The sequence below is a fragment of the Dysidea avara genome, chromosome 11 (assembly GCF_963678975.1).
Source record: "Dysidea avara chromosome 11, odDysAvar1.4, whole genome shotgun sequence".
In the NCBI taxonomy this organism is placed as follows: Eukaryota; Metazoa; Porifera; class Demospongiae; order Dictyoceratida; family Dysideidae; genus Dysidea; species Dysidea avara.
This window is the reverse complement of record NC_089282.1, coordinates 19,922,511-19,944,147: the sequence shown is the minus strand read 5'-3', so window position 1 is coordinate 19,944,147 and position 21,637 is coordinate 19,922,511. Positions and strand designations below refer to the sequence as shown.

The following is a 21,637-nucleotide window of genomic DNA, read 5'->3' as shown; positions in this document are numbered from 1 at the left end:
CTCGTGGCAGATCCGTTCCCTACAGATCTCATTAGTATCAACAATACTCAGTGTAATTACAACCATCATGATGGTTGTTCAAAATCTGCTCTCTATGATGCATATAGTACAACATCAGTATTAATGTAGCTATCTGTGAAATCATGATACAATGCAGTTCTATTATGTTTGATAGAATAGAGTAATTATAATTCTCATATTTATAGTTATTAAAAATAATTGACATCTGGCACACACAGCTAGCTTTCACAAGTCGGCAGGTCTGTAAAGCCTTCATCACATACATAAATACAAGTATCCCCTTCAGTGAGTATCCCATCATCATCCGGTGAACACCTGACCTCTCCATTATCAGGATCACCAAGCATTGGACACACAGCTGGTGTACATGTATATACAAATATACAATTATCACCTATAACAGTTCCGGAGTACTCGGCATAATTTGATTAACCTTACACTTTTTTGATTTTGCACTTTTTGACTAGCCCTCTGAAAGTCTGAACATCAGTTAGTAAACTGTATTTTCTGTAATATTTAATCATAATTGTAATTAATAGTATTGTTGGAAAATGCTAAATGCTTCTAGAGAACATATTCATACTGAAACAATTTTGTACTTAAACTAGATATTTTTGGCGATAATCAATTCTTGCACATGTGAAACGTTAGTTACATTACATTAAACATTTGAATACCTCACAGTATACTATCAATAAGCTAACAATTTCATTATTTCACCACTTGAGCAAATTGTTTCAGTTCCACTCCAGGTGAGATCATCCTGACAAGTCCTAGAGCTGCTATCACTGAACTCAAAGTCCTTATCACATGTGAAGGCACAAATGTCACCAACAGAAGTGCCAGAACACTGGATCATTCCATTATCAGGGGCAGGGAGTGATGGACACAACCTCTCTAGTGAAATGTGATACTATTATTAAGAATAGTGGAAAACTGTATCTGCATATAATTAAGAGGATTATAGTCTGTGAGTGCAGTCCACAAAATACATTAGGCCGGTGGTAAACAATCACCCATTTATTTAGCTAGTATTCATGGTGCGTATACTGTTTGTATAGTGCATAAACTCTGCATGCAATAGATTGGTACACAATGCAGACCTTCTGTGCACTCTGCCTCTGTGCCACTCCAAGTACCATCATCCTGACAAGTCCTAGTACCACTCCCACTCAGCTCATACCCATCATTCCATTATCAGGGGAAGTAAGTGATGGACATGACACTGGTTAAGAGAAAAATTCCTCAAAATAAACTGCATAATATACGTATACTATACATGCATGGATACTGTAAATTGTCATATAAACATTAAAAACAATGGACACACTGACACTTTGTGCTCTGCAATTAGTCCTACTGTTGCAATGACATTGTTACAAATGCAAATGATGCAATAAAAAATAATAATAGAAAGTGTACATATAAACTCTTTATATTACTTTGATCATGAAGTATCTTTGTATTTTGATATAATTATTATAGTGATCTATAGCTTTGTATTTTTGATATATTATAGTGGTCTATAGCTTTGTATTTTTAATATATTATAGTGGTCTATATACCTCTTGTACACATGGCTTCAGTGCCAGTCCAAGTGAAGTCATTCTGGCAGGTTCTTGTGTTGCTACCACTTAACACAAACCATGAAGCTACAAGTATCTCCTTCAGTGGGTACTCCATCATCACCCAGTACACAACTGATCTCTCCATTATCAGGAGCATCAAGCTGAGGACATTGTGTAGCTAAAATGTAATCACATTGTGTTATATATCAGAGCATATGCATTAAGCAAGAGCAGGCTATTGAAAGTTTACATGCACAAATTATAAATTAATGCTGAAGTCATTTAGAGACCGCCCCCTTGGATCTTTCAAATTGTGTTTAAAAACCCTCAGCTTTGCCTCAGGTTTTAAAATCTATGAAGATCCCCATGGTTGGTCTCTAACTATAACTAATAGAGTCAGGAGCCAAATACCCATTTATAAATGTACAAGAACAAGAGAATTTTAATTTCAATTAGGGATCATAGAAATAAACAGGGGACACCTGAAGATTTACTAGTGGAAAATTTAATATCTACTTCAGTTAGGCGGCCTTCCTATAGTTTCACAACTTTCTATCTCTAATCCCTAATTTTTCCTTATACTTGTTTATATAATTATGAATGGTGAATGCATGTCACATCAAAAGAAAGAATGCTACATACGCAATCATCAAATTAATTTTGTGTCTGAATGCATGCTCCAACCATCAATAAGTGGCCATTATGCTTCATTTTCAGCCATGTTTAGCACATACATGGCATTACAAACAAAGAACAACATGACAAGCATTTCTATGGAAATATGGATGACAGTTCCCATTATAAATGTGACAGTCAACACGTACAGGAAAGCCATGCTCTATACAACCATAAATTGATACTTGCGCTGTCAACGTGGACTTAACTTTGTCCTCCTTTCTGTCCCATCGAATGGGACACAAAAGAGACAAAGTTAAGTCCACGATGCGTGCACTTTTGGTACTGTGGTATGCCAAAAGACACCTGTTGGGCTGAAGCATGAAAAAGTCAAGCCTGTAGCCATATCTGTTATTGAGTTATGCTTGTCTGAAGGCATTAGTAAGTAAATCAGTTGGAAATCAAAACTTTGTAGCAACCTATTGAAAGCATTTTGGGTCACACTGAAGAAACTTTTGGGCTCACCAATACTGCCAAGGTGCCACAAAGGAATTGTGAGAGACTGATTTCTGGTAAATATTTGTTGTGAGAAAGTGCAAAACTTCATGATCCCTATAATATGCAATACTGCTGTACTGTATTATTAGTAAGCTGAATGCACTACGGTAACTATACATGCTACTAGTATGGGGAGTATATACATAGTATAACTTATAGTCTATAAAAACTAACAGAGTTACACAATTCAAGTTACATACCTAAAAACTTTCGTACATTAAATCCTGCAGAGTGACCGTGGCCAAATTATGATGTACTAAATGAATATGCTGTCACCTGGTCCATCATTAAAGCATCTGAACTATTGTAGTTTCACCAAGGAAGGTATGGACAGGATATTGCAGAACATATGCCACATTTACACTGTTGAGTTTATACTTTATAGGTGTCCATGTCACCATCACTTAGCGTCTTGTTGTATTTCCGCCAATCAACCGGATACTGTCAGGCTGAAAATACTCTGCCAGTACTATCAAGTTGACATGTCTTGCACTGCATGTGCTCTACAAAATTGCTGTGTGAAAACTCAAGCTCATTGGAATAATGAGTTACACCTGGCATTACTATCATCATTGTAGCAAGGCCATCATCACCATTACCAAACTGAGTCACCAGAACCTCCTTGTCTGAAAAAATAGCACAATTATCTTTAGGACCTAATATTTTCATAACAGACTCTCCCTCATCAATACTATGAGACTCCTGCACATTGTTACAATAAATATCAATATCAGTTGAATCATCAGTTGCCAGAACACTGATAGTATATGGGTGGTTGTTAGCTATGGGTGTAATATAGTGTACTCTATCCCATAAAGCTGTAGGTGGAATCTGCTCTATTGAACACTGCATGTAAGAAACATTGAATTCCTGCTCATGACCACTGAAAACAGACACAGGATTCTCTGTAACAATTTTACTTCCAGTCAAAGCATCAGGTGATGAAATGTACAAAGTTTGTAGCCTGTTGATCACAAAGGAGTATTGTGTATTAGGAAGAAGAGTAACTGTTCCATTGATATTGACTTGAACTTCTTGCGTGACGGTCAACCCCATTTCTGTATCATTCTCTGTACCAACTATCAGAATACTGCTTTTGTACTGACCATTAGTATTAGGAGATCTGGGAGATGTGCTGTAGTAGATGTACTATTGGGCAGCTAACCTTGCATGTGGTATCAACCTGAATGTACAGGATTTAGGACTATCAAAAGAGAAACCAAACACATCCGGCACATCATGGCCTGTTGTTAGGTGTATCCCTTTATTCTGATCATTGACAGATGATACAACCACACCTCTAGAAATGATTATATCAGGAAAAGAGGTAACCGTCCCATTTCTTAAATACCCTATTCCTGAGCTTCAATGCTATAGGGTACATCTTTTTCACTAGAGATATATATTCGTGGGGTGGCATCCACATAGTATCCTAAATAGTACTGATTTAGTCTTTTACCTATATTGGTGACCATAAAATAACAAATAAAGTTTGAAATACAATCCACCATGTCTTCACTTGAAAACACAAAATTTAATACTGCATGCATTTATCATGTTTGACTTCAATGCAATGCCTAACTATACAGTTAGGTAATACAGTGAAGCCAGGTCACTGTAAAATTACATAGTAGCTGTAAAATCCCAAAATGTTGCTGTATTACTGCAGCCACTTAATAATGCCAGGAGTCTTGGCCCAATGGCAACCAGAATGGACAGGTTTCACTGTAGTAGGATTAAACTTCACAAGTTCATTTAATGTTAATGAATGGATACAGTGTATGGTGGATATGCACAACAAAAAATCGGCCATGATTGCACCCTACTAAGGTTTGGAACACGCCAACAATACCAGCGCTTAATTATCTGAAAACTCCATTATTTTTGTCCGCTTTAAATAATTAACTATCTCTATCTCATCTTATTAATAGAGCGACACAGTTCAAAACGTGCACCTTAAATTTAGTTTTCTTTCGACATAAACTGTACACCAGAATTCTGGTACTTACCAGTGTACCACTGCAATTTGTTGTTATTTTCTAACTCGCTACATTTTATTCTAGTTAATTTCTTTAAATCAATACTCCTTTCAAGCAAAAGTTATGATTATCTTAAGCCACAAAGTGCCAATAATCCGCCATCCACAAAATTTAGTAATAGTTACATTTACTGTTGACCAATTCATGATACTGATAAGTAACTCTAAATTGCAATAACCATTTCAAAACAATGACAGTAGTATGGAAAACTATAGATGCCTTATCCTAATGAGAATGTACTGAACCAAACAGTAATGTTGAATAAACAGTTTTCCCCTCAATAACATTTACAATTTTTCATGCTTGAAAGCATATTCTGTGGAATATGTAAATCATCCCTACACAGGTTGTTTTTATGGGATTTATATAGTGATTGTTTGATCAGTTCTGGATTAATCTGAAGTCTGTTTTCATGTACTATACAGTAACGTTGTTTTAAGACAAACTATTTTCTTAACTTGGACAATTGTATGCAAAGTGCATGGTAACCCTGAAATAATGGCTATTAGACCACACTATAAAACCATGATTGATCATTAGATATTAGTGTATAAAACAAATAGGGTGTTCTTTCACCTATTATGTGAGTGCACCCCGAGTGATATATATTACTTTTACCATGACTGTTCGGGATTTGCTGACATAATATTATACACTTGCAGCCCTCAGGCTTTGGGTGCATATATCAGCAAACTCCCTCACAGCTGTGATGTAACTATTATACATTATGTGGTAGTTGTAACATGGGCACAAGTGATTTGCCTGAAATATGCACATGAGCACGAGGGTGCAGTCCGAGTGCAAGTGCATATCCCTCCTAGGAGGGATATAACTTGTATATACTATCTCCATTTCTCGTTGATGCATTCCTGAGTGCTGATAGCAGTGCTATTATACCACTTATACACCTTCTCTTCCCTTTGAAGTGAGGTGTGAAAGTGGTATATATATAAGTATATACATACAATATACATTAAAAAACAGAACACCATATAAAGGAAGCGGGGAAAAGGCTATTCTCCATGTATCCATATAGTTACAGTATAATTATAATGCTCAATTCCACTATCAATAGATGCATATATGTTACTGGAAAACATAATATCCATTATCCAAAGGAATCATTATTGAAGTGCTATCAATAAGGAATACATAGCTAGCTGCGGTAGATATCAGACAGTCAAGTATTACTATGACTTGAAAGACAAATGCGTAACAATGAAGTACACAACCCTAATAGTTGTCTAACACAATTATGTGCATGGGCTGTATAGATATGATCACAAATTGGCAAGGGGTGTAATAAATATGAGACACACGGAGGCATTATTACTAAAACACAATCATGCGGCTTGTTTCATGATAAACAATGCAGCAATGACGTTGACAGCAAGAATATACTGTACGAAATGGTCTCCACTAGAGCAATGCTCAGCTGAACTGTAACTTTTAGATCACATGCATTATACAGTAGATACATAAAAATTATTAACAGTTTTAAAATATGATGTTATAATCACAGCCTGTCAACATCTGGTCTCTTTCAATTTAATTGACTGGGTTTGTTTAATGATATTGTATAAGTTAATGATGTCATTGATGTGTCTATTGATGATGATGGAGTTATGAATCATGGTACAAGATAAGTATATACATGCTTCCTTCTTATCTTAGTGTTGTCAATTGCATATTTAAAAATTAACTTTGAGAAAGCCTTGATTCATGATTTTAAGAAACTTATGACTCCTTACATACAGTCACCATTTACTGTTAACAAATAACACCACCCAACTTTCTACACATGCACTGAAAAGCAATGGAATCCAGAAATGTAAACTGTAGTACACTCAGCTTCTTTGATCACTAAAAGATTTCAACCAGGTAAAGGATCAAACATAAAGAAGTAATCATGATCACCATCCAGCATGGTTATAGTCAATCTAACAATATCACAGTCAATATGGCATGATTATACAGATTACAGTTGGAAAATTCCTAAGCTACTTGTGCAACCTGGCTATTGTGTAATTCATTGGCCAGTACAGTAGCTGTAAAGGCACATAGTCAGACTAGCCAATAGTTTAGTATTGCTTGCTTTGTACTGCTATAAAACATACATAGCCTGTTGACAATAAAACAGGCAAATTTATATCAATGAAAGCATGCAATTGTGAGTCTGGACATAAAGGATACAAAGTAAGAAGAACTTTATTTCATGGTTTGTCCTTTTGCCAGACTTTCAAACTTTTATTTGGATAATTTGTAGGTGCCAATCATTTTAAAACTCAATTCTACATGGAAAAATCATAATCTTTAATGCATTGTAAAATCTCAAGAGATTAACAGCAGTGAAGTTGTCGTGTAGCATAGTTACCTGCTATTATACTATCTGGTAAACAAAAAAGTTGGCTAATGAGTTCATGTTTGCTGATTCAAGTGTGGCTATACCATTAGTGACATATTGTGAAGTGTTTAGTCAATTATGGTGCAGACTCATTAGGTGACATCATCACTATAGTTCATTAGCAGAAATGATAATATAATTATGACAACTTTGTAATGGACCATGATCCATTAATAGTGTAATTTCCTCTTAGACCTCATGATGAGGTCATCTAATATAACAGAACGCATCATTCTACATATCCACTCCTATATATAACTCCCAGTGAGGCAACAGGCACGGATCGATCACTACACTCATTTAAATGTTGCAATATCTGTGAGCTCAGTAAGTAGTCAGAGTGCACAAGTTTAAGGCTTCACAATCATACAGTATGGTAGTACTGTATATTAGAAGTTTTGGGTTTTTCTGGTCAAAAATATCACCCAAAAACCAACTTCACAATATCATCTGGCAACTTGGCAGCATTGGTATAACCATGCCCAAAAGTGCCTTCAGCACAACCTTAAATGCTCCAATAGATTGCCACTAAATTTTAAGAAAATTATATTCAATGGAATTTTATACTGACTGACTAACTGCCTGCCTGCCTGCCTGCCTGCCTGCCTGATGTCTTCGGACAAGCGTAACTTGATAATGGCTAAGACTACGGGCTTGATTTTTTACAGTGCTTCAGCCTGACAGGTGCCTTTTGGCATACCAGATACCAGACACAGTACATAGATGAACGCATTATGATACAAGGTACTGGGTAAACTTCAGCTACAAAACAAACAAACAGTTGCCAGCCTTTCATGATTACCAGGGCTTTCCAACTGTACTTTAGGCTGACAGATTAAGCTCCAGTTACCAGGCTTAGGTGCAGGGCTAACCATTGTTAGCCTACAACACTTGAACAGGTTTGGGAGGTTGAGGACCCACAAGTAGTCCATGCGAGTCTGCATGTATGCAGATTAGTGCTCAACTATATACAATGTAACCTTCAGCCTTCAGCACAGTAAGTTTCCTATGACATAGTTAGTGTAGCTATTGAAGACATGCTGAGTGAATTTGAAGTGCTATTAACATGTCTCCATTAAAAGTAATTAGACACACACTGCTCACATCACATTATGGATCTAACAGTTGTATAGATTGAAATTAAATTTCTTGCTACATACGTAGCACATGAATTCGCTTATAGTAGATGATTGATTACTAAGTGCCCAGTAACAACTGTTAGCTTGCTACATTCACACTTATTGTTCTGTCCTATAATTATTATTATTATATGTCAAGTCATCAACAGGATACTACACTGAATCATACAGTACGGTAGAACTGTATATTAGGTTTCCCTTCAAAGTCACACAAAAAAACAATTTCCTTTTCCCTTCATAACAGCTTGGCAGTATTGGTTAAGCGTAATCAAGTCTGAAATGCCTTCAGAACAACCCCAACTCTTTCCGTCAAGTTTCTATGGAATTTTAAAAACTTGGCAGATATAGATTTCAACAAAAAGTCCATAGCTTACTCATTCCAGTCACAACAACTTTTAAAGGTACAGCATGCAATAATTTTCTCTTGCCCACACACATGCTATAGTACACGTAAAGAAACAAAGTTGCTTATTCATTTCTTATACTCTTTGGCAATTATTATGCATGGGCATCAAGGATGGATCCATGCATGAATTACCATGGTTTGTATGCAGTATGAGTAAAATACAGGAAAGGGGTTGGATAGTATAATTCACCTGTATAGGCACAGCTGCAAAGGCACACTGATAGCTTAATTCTATCAACAAAAGTTGCAGCAAAAAGACTATTTTTCATTACAAATAACATGTTTAAGTGGTAGCATCCCCCGACTTACATAGACACACTTAATTGACCAGATTTGCAAAAAAGGGGTTTTCACATGCAAGAATACAATGAGAATTCATAACTACAGATTGAAAGAAGATGGCTACTTAAAATTTTGCAGCAAATAAGCTACAATGTAGAGCTATAGCTGGACAGAATTGCAGGTTTACATATTTGCACATAGCATGCATTGAAACAAAGTTACAGCCTTTCAAGATACAGAATTCAAATCCAATCACAGAGCTAGTAATGAAGTATGAACAAAAAGTCTCATGGTTTAAGCTACAATTTACAGTTGTCATGCCAGCCAGTGCAAAACTATATGTGTACACTGTATGCAGATATTCTACAGGAAATTTAAACATCCCTCAGTCACAAAAAGAATCACTTACTCTAATGCAGCACATGGTACTAACACAGACTGGCCATTACATATGCAATTCGTCTGCCCTACTTCCAACTTTGTTGGTATCATATAAAATTCTACTCATGGACATTAATAATAGGCATGATAGCAGTCCACAATAGTAGTTTTCATCAGCAAAACAACAAATATTGATTTGTTCCATGCTGCTTCAACAAAAGTATTAATTTGCTTTTGATTGGCTGCTTAATCATGTTTTCATGCATTTCCATGGAGATGAAGCAGTGGAATCATTTTGCTGAGATTCACTAAGTAGGTGAGTGGATTAGTGTTTCTAAGTGGTAGTTAGGAGAAGCTTACTAAATTATGTTAATCCCAAGAGTTACTGTCTACCTTTTTATATCCAGAACCCAGTTGGTATACCTTTTCAGCTGCTTGTAACAAAAAACATGACAAAAATGTAGCGTAACTGTGTAGCAATTACTAAGATTTTTGCTTAGGTTCCTTGGCTCATGGTAAGCACCTCATACAGGCTATACCTCCGGTGCCTAACTGGTAAAGCAGATAAGCAAAACAATTACCAGCTACTTAAGATTAGTTAGAGCTGGTCAATTCTCCTTGCATGGTTATATAATTATAGTTAGCTACAATTGTAAAGTGTAACACTGAATTCTACAGATGGCTTTAGGTGCATCAAACCTGCATCATTCATGTGGAAAGTATTGATCCTGGCAGCAATCTAGTATCTCCAAGAGACTTAGATTCTTGGAATACTCTTATAAGAGCTGCTAAACTTAGACAACATACACCACTGCTAGATATTGCTGCAGTTTTGTCTGAGGGAGAAGTACCAATTGTATTTTATCACAGAAAACGTTGGCAGATTTTTACTATGAAGCATGATTTAGAGGAACTGGAATGTAACAGTAATAGCGTCATTCTACAGCCAAAACGACAATCTGCTGGAGGAAAAGCGCTACATGTGTGGAACTGCAAATAGATGCCAAGTGGCAATACAGCGCAATGATACAAAGGTCTTAGCTCTTATGTAACTCAAGAGTTCATAATAATATGAACAATGAAAAATGATTTTCAAAATGCATAAAGATCCCAAAGTTTTGGGGATGAGAAGCATGTAAATCAAGTTTGCCTGTTCTGCTATTGATATCACGTATATAAATTAAAAACCATACCAATATTTTGGCCTTAGAGCAAACTCTGTAATACTCATGAGGATTAAATCACTATCAGTGAAAAAATCAAATTTGGCTTTGATAAGATACATGATCACTGTAGAGACGTAGTAGCTACAATGTAGGCAGGTGAGGCGGTTGCCTCATCAAATATTGGTGACTGAACTGAGAGCTACATTGGACCATTTAGATGCACTGAAAGCCTGCATTAACAAAGTTTATATGCTATTCAGTTCAACTTTTTGTACATATTAGGAGTCCATCCAGGGTCCCCTGAGCTCTATGGCCCCATCATGAAACTTTCAAATTACCAGACAAGATACATATAGTTAAAAATGTGCTCTTATAGACTAACCGAAACATGCGACTTACACACTGCTGTTTATGCAGCTTTGAACTATGTAATACGGCCTACTTTCTTTTTTATTACCCGCATTATTTTAATAGTAGTACTAACCGAGGATAACCGGCCATTTCCGGACAAGCGGATTACCGCATCTACCCATCACGAACGAAAAACTAGGCCTAGGGAGTTTTGAATTATACTGAACTCACAGGATTTGATGGTTGCAGGACACGAGACTGGCTTATATAATCTATAGTCTACCAGATTCCGTTACGGCGCTTATCGAAAGGAAATTATAAGCGCCTACTTCGAAAAAGCGCTTATACCACAATCACAAATATTGTGTTGTTATGGTAACGAAAGACAACCATGCCTGGGAAGAAACTAAAAAGCAAGAAAGGGAGTAAGAAGGCCGGTGGCAAGAAGAAAAAGAAGGGAAGGTTGTTACAACAAATTGAAGAAAACAATTCTTTACTATTGATGTTATAGTAAGAAGAAGGCTGAAGGGGGCGGTAGGGATAACTTAATGAAAGATGCCATCGCTTCAGCCAAGTTATGGGAGGCACGTTTCCATACTACGGAGAAATCAAGAAAGGAATATAGGTGCGTACGTGCGAGTGATACATGTGTGCAGAGCGTGTACTGTTTCAGCCTTAATGTGAAGCGACTGGTAAACGAGAACGAAACACTACAGGGCGCCATTTCTCAGGTTGTCTGACTGGTAATGTGCTGTGAATTTCATGTACTGCCACTGTAGACTGAAAAGGATACGGTTGAAGTCATTGCCTTTTTGCGTCGTGAAGGAACTGGCAAGGACGAACGAATTGCTCAACTAGAAGGAGAGTTAAAAAGTGTACGTCTTGAGGCTAACAAAGAAAAAGAACAGCTTATGGAAGAATACGGGGAACAGATTCACACCCTGGAGGACACTGTGGCAACACAGTCACAACAGGTACGTATATCTAACTGCACTTAGTTTGAGAATTAGAACCTACCTTTGAGTGGGCACTAAAATTCCCATTATTGTCTTGTCATAAAGATGGAAATGGCCACTGTTTTGATGTTGCTCTCCTATAGATCAACAAACTGCAAAATGAATTGAATTCTCTAAAAGAGTTCTCACGCAAGAGAGCATCGATGCAACAAGAAATAGAGAGGGTGTGTGTTTGTGTGTTTGTGTGTGTGTGTGTGTGTGTGTGTGTGTGTGTGTGATTGATGCAGTGTGTATCAATGTCTATTGTAATATTCTGATTAGTTTAACAAGATGGTTGAGAATATGCAGCAACAGCATGAAGAAGATTTGGCTGTCCAGCAACAGAGATTCTTAGAAGAAAAGTATCGACTGCAAAAAGAAGCAGCACGGAGAATCAGCGAAGTATCTAAGAATGCTCATGATGAAGCTATCAGGTGAAAGTTACATTGAATAGGGTAAACATCATCAGTAGGTCTTACATATCAGTAACCTTGATCATCAAACTAAAGAGATTTATCGGAAGAATGTTCAGATTTGTGATGCACTAGAGTTACACACTGAAGATGCTGAAAGGCTTAAGAAGGTACGTCCATACAATCAACAGCTGCTATAGTACCAGTGGTATGTTTCCATAGCTCAATGAGGTTATGTTTATGGAAAATAAACAGCTGAAAGCTGAGAAAGTAAGAATGTATGCATACACCCATGCATACATTCTGTGTGTGCACATGTGTGTTGTGTGTGTACTGCTGCTTGTGTGTATGCATGGGTACCCCACCAATATATACCTTACGTGGGGTAACATCTTTATTTATGAGATATGGTATAGCCTCCCATGTGGGGTACTAGTCCTGTGCTGAGGGAGGCTTTCCTGTACTGACTTCTAGGGCATAAGTGTGATTGTATAACAACAGCAGGCTGTGTGTGTGTGTGTGTGTGTGTGTGTGTGTGTGTGTGTGTGTGTGTGTGTGTGTGTGTGTGCATGCATACGTGCGTGCATATGCTCACACGGGCCATGTTTGTGTGTGCACATGTGTGAATGCATGTTTAAAGAGTGTGCATGTCATGTGTTGTAGACATTATAAATTTTACTAACTATACAGGAACTTGGAGAGACATTAGTACAAGAAAAAGTGGTACAAGCCCGACACCACAAAAAACTTGTCAGTCAGGTAGATAACTCCAAAAATGGTAAACGGTGTTTATGAGCCGTCATCAATGTAGCTACAAGATAAAGTACATGGTTTGGAACAGTCACTGACTGAAATTATTAAAGATTTTGATGAAGAAAGAAAGCAGCTAAAGGAGCAGAACAAACAAGAACAACAAGAGCAAAAGTACAGTGGTCCACAACATCACTATTGTACATGTATACTTTTCTAGGGCAGAGTTGGCTAGTGTCAAGAGGAGCCTGGAATTGATGAAGAGAGAGAATAAACATATACGTTCTCTAGGCAGGAGAATACTACAACAGGTGAGGAATGAAAGCAGTGATGGTTAATGGTGTTAAATGGTGATAATTGATACAGCGTTCTGATGTTGAACAGTTCTTCTTGGACTCCCTAGGAGTTGTACGTAGTGAGATCAGCAACAACAGGTAATAGAGATTAGAGGGCTAGAATATTTTATCATATTGCAAATGCAGGCTGCAGTATCAGAAGGCTGCTTCAATAGCTTACAATGAGCAGTTCTTGGCTGCGCAGAAAGGAGCAGCTACATTCCCCAAGATACGTACCTTCAAGTAAGCAATAATATAATAATAGTGGTATCTCTCATCCTGAAATGTGGACACCAGGACAATTGTCTATGGTCCCATGTGCAGGACACCTAACTAATAAGGATACCTTGATAATCAGGTCATTTGTTCATGGTCCCATTTGTATTAATGTACACACATTTAGACTCCTGAATTGAGGAGACCTTGATAAAATCAGGAAACCTGTCCATTTTAGTGCACACACATTTTGACCCCTTGAAATCAGGACACCTCTCTAATAAGGTCACCGTGATAATCAGGATGCTTGTCCATGGTCCCATTTGTATTAGTGTACACACAGTCCCCTTGAAATCAGGACACCTCACTAATAAAGACACCTCGATAATCAGGATACTTGTCCATGGTCCCATTTGTATTAGTGTACAAATGTTTAGATCCCTCGAAATCAGGACACCTCTCTAATAAAAACACCTTGATAATCAGGACACTTGTCCATGGTCCCATTTGTGTAGACCCTTGAAATCAGGACACATCACTAACAAGGACACTTGACTGAGCTGTTGCTCACAAGTTTTCTGGGTGTCATTGTATTCCTTTGTACATGCAGTTTTATGTTATGGTTTATTGTTACAATAGGAACACTGAGACAAGTACTAACAGTGTTTATCATGACATGGTAGCAGCTGAGAAATGGTAAGTATTATTGATTATTGTATGTGGCATCATCACTCTTATTGTAGGCATGATGACTCCAAGGGTAGGAAAGACTTGGCTGAGTTGACTTGGGAACAACGAGAACATGTGTTAAGACTGTTATTCTCAAAGATGAACAGTAGTGGTGTAATATAGTGTATCCTACTTCATGACCACCAGATGTTATCATTATGTGGTGCGACATGCTATACACAATCTATTGGTTGTTTAGTTGTCAAGATCGTATTTACCTTGACAATCTATTAAGGCTTTACAGCACAAGTGCTGAAGGTCTGTAGGACACCTGGTCCTACAGCCTGTTTAAAGTTGTTACAGAAAGTGTATTTGAAAAGATAACAATCTACAAGCCATTTTGTTGTACCATAGATTATACATTCCCTACACAGTAGGGAATATATTATAATCTATGGTTGTACTTAAAGATAGCACATACATATCAAGTCCTGTATGAGGATGGAATTGACGGTTCATTACACTCTATATAACAATTCATATCCTACTGGCTATTACTTCTTGAGCATGCTGAATCTTAACTGTTTAGACACAGGATTTTCCAGCTAAATAAGCTAGCTACTGCTTAAGAAATTCAGTATGTGAACGATTGATGTTTTCAATATAAATGGCCAGAATTTTTAATTTGACCAATATGTAGCTAGTGGTGCAACATACATAATGTGTGGTATTATAAAGCTTTGCTTTTTCAGAACCACTGATAAATAAATAAGTTGTTCGGTATGTACATGACAAATGTGTGCTGGATATATTATTAAAGCTTTACAGTGATCAGCACTGACAGCCTCGCTGACAGTAACTTGTGCTCAGTGCAGCCTTAACCTAAATTTTATGGGCTTCAGTGCCTTTTTGGTGCATATCCATAGCAAAAACAATGTACATTCACCCCCCACATTGCACAGGCAATGAAATATACACTAGACAACAGATTATCCAGCCTATCACAAATACGTATAACGTTTGGAAATACCGAGGGAAATACAGTGGTTCAAGGGTGATGGGGTCACGTGCATACTAACTGTTAAATCGATCACGTGACGACTATGGCTTGCAGAGTATTACACATGTTAGTCGCATTGCTAACGGCTATTGTCAACGCAGCTTACGTTTTGGATGACTCAGGCGGTCTGGGGAGAAGATTTTACGGAACCGGCGGGCTCAGCGCAGGCGCGGTAAGCTAACATAATATATGCCACGCCCACAACATCTTTTTTTTTCCCACAGCATCTTTGCACATGCAATGCATATCCAAGCAATAAATTACGGACTCTATGGCAATTTATGCGCTATGTGCTGTATGCCAGGACTCCAGCTGAGGTCTGAACTCTATACGTATAAATTATTAATATAGAGTTGTCTTGTTTTCAGTCATCATCACTGCTGATTAGCTACCCTGAAGTTTACCGCAACCAGATACTGGACTACTTGTTTCTGGTAAATGCATAATGAGATTGATGTCTCTGTAAGTGATAGCTATTGTGTCTCTAGTCATAGAGGGTTCGTATTACATTCCCTTCACTGCAAAGGTGTTTCTGGATGGTCAACAAGCTTATAACGCTGCTCTATTGGAGCATATATATAATTGCTTGTTGACCGTACTTCCAGTTATATTTAAACAGGCTGTAGGACCAGGTGTCCTACAGAACCTTATAAATAAATAAATAAATGTATATATGCTTTACACAGGTGTGGTGCAAGCTATAGCAGGCATGCTCCCTAGCTAGTGTTGCACATTAGCAAAATATTATTCTCCAACATACCACTCCACCTCCGTGTGTGCTTTATAGCTACCATGTTATTTCCTTGCAAATATTCATTGACAATTGCTTCCTGTACATATACTTATTTATGTCAGCATAATTGCAGGTCAGCATAATTGCAGCATACATCCTTAATCGACAGACTATTACCGTATCCTTACGCACATAGGCAGACAAAATTAAGCTGCTTATTTAGTATATGAACCTATAGGGATTGTACTCTTCTTTTTCACACACATACATGCATCAGCCATGTGTGTAAGGATACGGTAAATGGGGAAATTGGTGTATTAACAATACAGTGCTTAACAGCAATGACACTGTAATAGTGCAGCCATCAGAGCCTAATGATAAGCCAAATAATACAAAAGTGACTGGTAACAAAACAGGAGTTGATGAATCATACTGCTTCAAAAAATGGTGTATTGCTTATGACCCATTAAATCTAGTAAATAACAAAATTATGCATAAATGTTATTTTTCTATGGTCCAGCCAAACTTTGGAGTTTCTCTGCACATTCTCAAGGTGGAATTAGAGGTGATGGTCAGAGTACAGGTGTGTGCATGTTGCTTACTTCTTCATAACTATATATTGCTAGTGATTATGTGTTTGCCTCTGAAGAACACCTACTTGAAAGCAACGTCCACAATTTGTAAGGTCCATTAAAGTTCAAAATTTTAGTAGGAAAAGTCCAACCTAAATTTTGTGTTATTTTTAGTGACTGAAATGTCACTAAATTCAGCTTTTTAGTATCTACTTTCAAATATTTCCCTGGGAAGACGTGCCCCAGATCTCCTTAGTTTCAGTGTATGAAGCATGCATGCTGGTATGCTTCGAAACACCCATATTTCTACATCACAACAGTCAAGAAAGTTTCGCCTTTTCATCTGAAGAACCTAAAAGTCTGGCTACAATCCTGTACAGTATTGTTCCAGTGTCATCTTTATCATTGAGGAAACTGAGGCAGCTGCATTGGTAAAAGAGTTAGAATGAAGAGAATTTAGTACTGCTTAAAGTCAAGATGAGTCACCTTACTTTAGCTCTAGTAGAGTATTCAGCAGTGCCTCACCTTCAAAATGTTTCTAAGTGGCAGACCTACTAGGCTAGGTGGGCTTCTGTGATTTCAGCAGGAATGTGCTCCTTATCTCAGTGGTAGTTCATTATTGGTGTATTGACAAATTTGTCATAACAAACAAAACTATAATACCATGCACTGTATTTTAATATCATGCATACAATTTCATTTAACTAATTTTCATTATATATTCAGCAACACTTCTGAATCACTTTTCACCCCCACTGCATTAAAATGATTGAGATACTCTAATAGAATAGTCAAGTAACTACTCTAATGGAGGTATCAAAGCTACAGCTTAGTCACAAACTTTGTCCTACGGTTAGCTATAGTATTTACAGTTTAAATCATATAAGATATACTGTTTTTGTTAACTAAAAGTAGCCAATCTCAGAAAACTTAATTTTATTCTGCCTTATTTTTAAGGTGTATCTATCTATTTTCAGAAACCTCCTTTTTAAAAATCCCATCCACTGCTGGTTCTGGTGCATGCATAAAGTTGTAAATTTCAACAGATGGAACAGAGTCATCTCACATGCACACTGCTGATGAAGAGAACTACCAGAGAGGTTATGAATGGTGGTTGATGGGAGAGGCTAAAAAGGTATAGATTATATAGAAAATAATTCTATTTATATTCTGTATGTATACCATGTGTAATGCAGAGAAATCCTAACATCAAACCATATGGTCTGCCATGGGCTTTTCCAGCATGAGTGAGTGATGCATACGTACGTACAGTTGATTGTAGTGATCCAAAAATTATTAACTCTATGCTTTTAGCTGCATAACAAAGTTAAGACTTGCTACATAGTATATATATATATAGATTCTTTCAATTATATAGGTTGGAAATGATAACTCCAGTCCATACAAATACCCTAATTTGACTGCTGGCTATATTTGTAAATGGATCAAGGGAGCAAAAGATCATTATAATTTCACAATAGATTACATTGGAGTGAGGAATTAGCTATTGTTTATGTACATATAACTGAGTGTGTACATGTGTGGTGTTGTAGGTTTGGAATGAGCGTAACTATGATAGTAATTACACAAAGGTGTGTTCTAGGCTTTTTTCTGTGCTTATGTGTATGCACAAATTATGGTGTGTTAGCTGCTATGTAAAACTTTGGATAGTAATGGGTTTGGATCCACTGAGATAGTTGCTGCTAATGGTGGCTTTGAAGGTATTTCTGCAAACATTCTATTAGACAAAGACCTTGCTAATGTAGTTAGTGTTATTGGATAAGTCATGATTCTCCCAACTTTTGTTACAATTGTATTTTATTCAACAGGGCCCATTGTCCTGGTACTAACAGTCCTAGCGATGCTGTGAAAACTGGTAAACCATTATGGTCCTCTGAAGACTTCAGTACATATAATGATGAAGTGGGTACTGGATGTTGGGCAAGGGTGAGTAACAATCATAACATTGTAGTGTTTGAGTTGTTTCCTTGCGTGAATGTGTAGATCTTAAACCAAAATTATGTAAATGGAAATATGACAAGGTGTGTATTTGTACAAGCAGCTAGATAGTTAACAGTTTATCAAACTACTTTCCAGTACTATCACGTGGAACTTGATTGCTAGTTACTATCCTGGCTTGCCTTTCTATCGTGATGGTCTCATGACAGCTGTTGAACCTTGGTCTGGTTCTTACAATGTTACAGGGACCATTTGGGCAACTGGTATGCAATTGAGGTGCTCATGTATTTGTAGACATTTTAATGTACACAATTAATTTGTAATGCTCATTGTGAAATACGTTTTAATGCTTTTTAGTTCACACAACCCAGTTTGCTCAGCCAGGATACTATTATTTAAAGCATGGTAGTGGGACTGGTAAGCTACAATATGGAGGGAGCTATGTCACTCTAGTCAACAAGGAAAATCCTAAAGACTTCTCTATCATCATTGAAACAATGGTATAGTAGGTTATACACCATGTCAGTAGTTACAATTGTTACTGGTTTCATTATTCACAGACACACGACCATTCAAAATGTATTCGTCCAACACTGTCACCATACAATATTGTTGACCAAAATGTAACATTTGTTCTTAAAGGGAGTTTTGTAAGTGTGTGCTTGTGTACAATTGTGTACAATTGTGTGTGTAGTTTTTGTGTGTGTCCGTGTGTGTGGTGTGTGTGTGCGTGCGTGCGTGCGTGTAGTTTGTGTGTGTGTGCATGCGCGTGCATGTGTGCATGTGTCGTGGGCCTGGTAGCATGCCACTCTAGTGGTGTAGCAAATGATAGCAGCCCTGGTATTGACCATGCGGTAGATACCAGGCAGGGCCAGGGTGCCCTTGAGTTGGCCTTGCAAGCCAACAACAGGCTTAACACTATGCATACATTGCATCTTAGGTCCCTGCAGTTGTCAGTGGTCCATCCACCCTCCTTGGGAGTCCATTCATTCATCTGGCCTAAATAAATTGCTTGTAATTAAGTTATCCAGCATCCCTTGGCTAGATGGGTGGGTGCTGGGTGGGGGACCGAATTGAAGAAGAATCAGGACAGGCAATCAAGAAGTCAAGAAGTGTACATGTATGTGTGAGTCTGTATGTGTGTGCACATGCACATGTATGTGTGAGTGCGTGTGCGTGCATGTGCGTGTGTGTGTGTCTGTCTGTGTGTCAACCAGGTTTTAGTGTAAACATGCTGCAAGTAAATTTTAGCTGTCCCAATCATTCGTGTGCAGGCTCAGACTACCAGTTTTAATGCAAGGATATCCAAACCTGGCTTTAATGGAGCTGAACCAAACTATTTTGCTAGGATGGATCCACTGAAGGTCAGTCAAAAATACCTTGTATAACAACAGACAGTGTATTTGTAGGTGGCTGGTGGTAGATTTAGTGTTCATGTAGCTCCAGACACTATCCTGACTCTATCAGCATCTACTGGTCAGAATAAAGGCTCTTATAGAGATATTCCTCCATTCAAATCATTCCCCATTCCCTACAAGGATGACTTTGAAAGTATGTACATATCAGTACCAGTTCCAGGGTGATTTCCAGAAACTGGTCTAGCAGCGCAGCATCAAGATGCTGGGATATCTTAATAGAGCAGTCATTCTCTAATACAACAGTCGATCATAAATATTAGATAAACTGCTGAAATCACTCTCTAATTCAAACTTCACAGTAGGTCTAACTTTCAAAAATTTTCCCTGGAAAAAGCATGCCCCCAGACCCCCATAGATTGACAAATAGAAGATTGTCTCTGGCATCACAAAAAGATGGCGGCCCTGGCATCACAAAAACTCTGAATTGGAAACTAGTCACCAAATTCCTGGAGTTACCATGCATATGCATAACAGCAGCTTGAAAAGTACTATACTAGAAGCAAACATTACAGTGTTAGTTTTGTAGTCTTGCATGGCTTTTCTAAGGATTGATACACTGAGTATTCAGTAAATGTAATAACTGGATCATCTGTTGAGGTTGATATTTAGATATGTTATCTTCTGCAATGTGTAGAATATGCTGAATATAGTGAAGCTGACTACTTTGCTGATCAGACTGGTGTGTGGGAGATACGTCAAGATAATATAAGCATGAAAGGCAAGGCCATGGAACAGGTAAAATCCTAGCTAGTATAGCAATCTTAACTCTACAGGTCATCACACAACGACCCATTACTTGGTGTAGTGATGCAATTCAACCTATTAGCATCATTGGAGATGTTACATGGTAAGAAGCATCAAGTGATGAATTTAACGCATGCATGTACATGCAACATCACAATAAGCTAATACTTTTGTATTGCTTACAAGAAAGGTTGGCTAGTTCTACTATTTTTTTTTTTTTTTTTGGCTATCATGTAGTCTAATATGTACTTTATTTGGATGTCATACTTTATTGATACTTCGATCTCTGTTTCTTTCTATCTCTGATTTACTTTATATAACTTCTCTGGTGTCTCTCTATTAACTACACCTGCATGTCTGTCTTTCTTGTATGTGTCCATACTTAAATTTTCTTTTATTCATGTATATAATTATTTATGTGCAATGTGCCTAGGAAAAAGGAGGGACAGAAACCACCAGAATTGTTATAGACTTGTATCTTTAACTAGGAGTAGTGTCAATGCCATCGTCAGTGTTATGTTGATGGCTGATGGAGGGTTGTTTTTAGCATCCTTAGTTGACAGAGGTGGTTGTCAAGTTAGAGGAGCAACTGGAGTGTTTTTCTGGATCAACAGCTGGCAACAACGGTGGACCATATCCAGTGATTTGGGTGAGTCCATATGCATGCAGTATTACTGTACGTATATTAACATTGAAGTACATTTGTTACCATGATATATACAGCTGGTAATAATGTGATTAAACAAGAGAGTGCTGACCTCATTAAATTCCAATGGTACACATTGAATTTAATTGTGCAGGTACGCTGTGATACTTACATAGCTAATTGTATATGATTAAGTA

General features: G+C 37.5%; 1 protein-coding gene, 1 long non-coding RNA gene and 1 pseudogene across 3 annotated transcripts; 2 read left to right on the top strand and 1 right to left on the bottom strand.

The window, feature by feature from the left end:
• Positions 1-76: 76 nt before the first annotated feature.
• On the bottom strand, positions 77-11,254 carry LOC136238561 (uncharacterized). 2 transcript variants are annotated; one of them, XR_010693031.1, is made up of 4 exons: positions 11,162-11,254; positions 1,587-1,767; positions 1,125-1,246; positions 77-918 (listed from the first exon to the last, which is right to left on the bottom strand). It is a non-coding gene; the product is annotated as an uncharacterized lncRNA (long non-coding RNA). The 2 variants fall into 2 exon arrangements; XR_010693030.1 differs by lacking the exon at positions 11,162-11,254 and adding an exon at positions 2,963-4,208.
• Positions 11,255-11,265: 11 nt separating this feature from the next.
• Positions 11,266-14,591, top strand: LOC136238560 (basal body-orientation factor 1-like). The gene is made up of 15 exons (XM_066029114.1): positions 11,266-11,392; positions 11,442-11,555; positions 11,604-11,661; positions 11,710-11,904; positions 12,030-12,110; positions 12,208-12,359; positions 12,412-12,508; positions 12,561-12,608; positions 13,029-13,097; positions 13,150-13,262; positions 13,309-13,399; positions 13,455-13,522; positions 13,571-13,666; positions 14,279-14,335; positions 14,383-14,591. The coding sequence occupies exons 1-15, from the start codon at positions 11,322-11,324 to the stop codon at positions 14,489-14,491; spliced, it is 1,419 nt and encodes a 472-aa protein (XP_065885186.1). The 5' UTR covers positions 11,266-11,321; the 3' UTR covers positions 14,492-14,591.
• A 639-nt stretch (positions 14,592-15,230) lies between these two features.
• On the top strand, positions 15,231-21,423 carry LOC136237621 (galactocerebrosidase-like; annotated as a pseudogene).
• Positions 21,424-21,637: the final 214 nt, after the last annotated feature.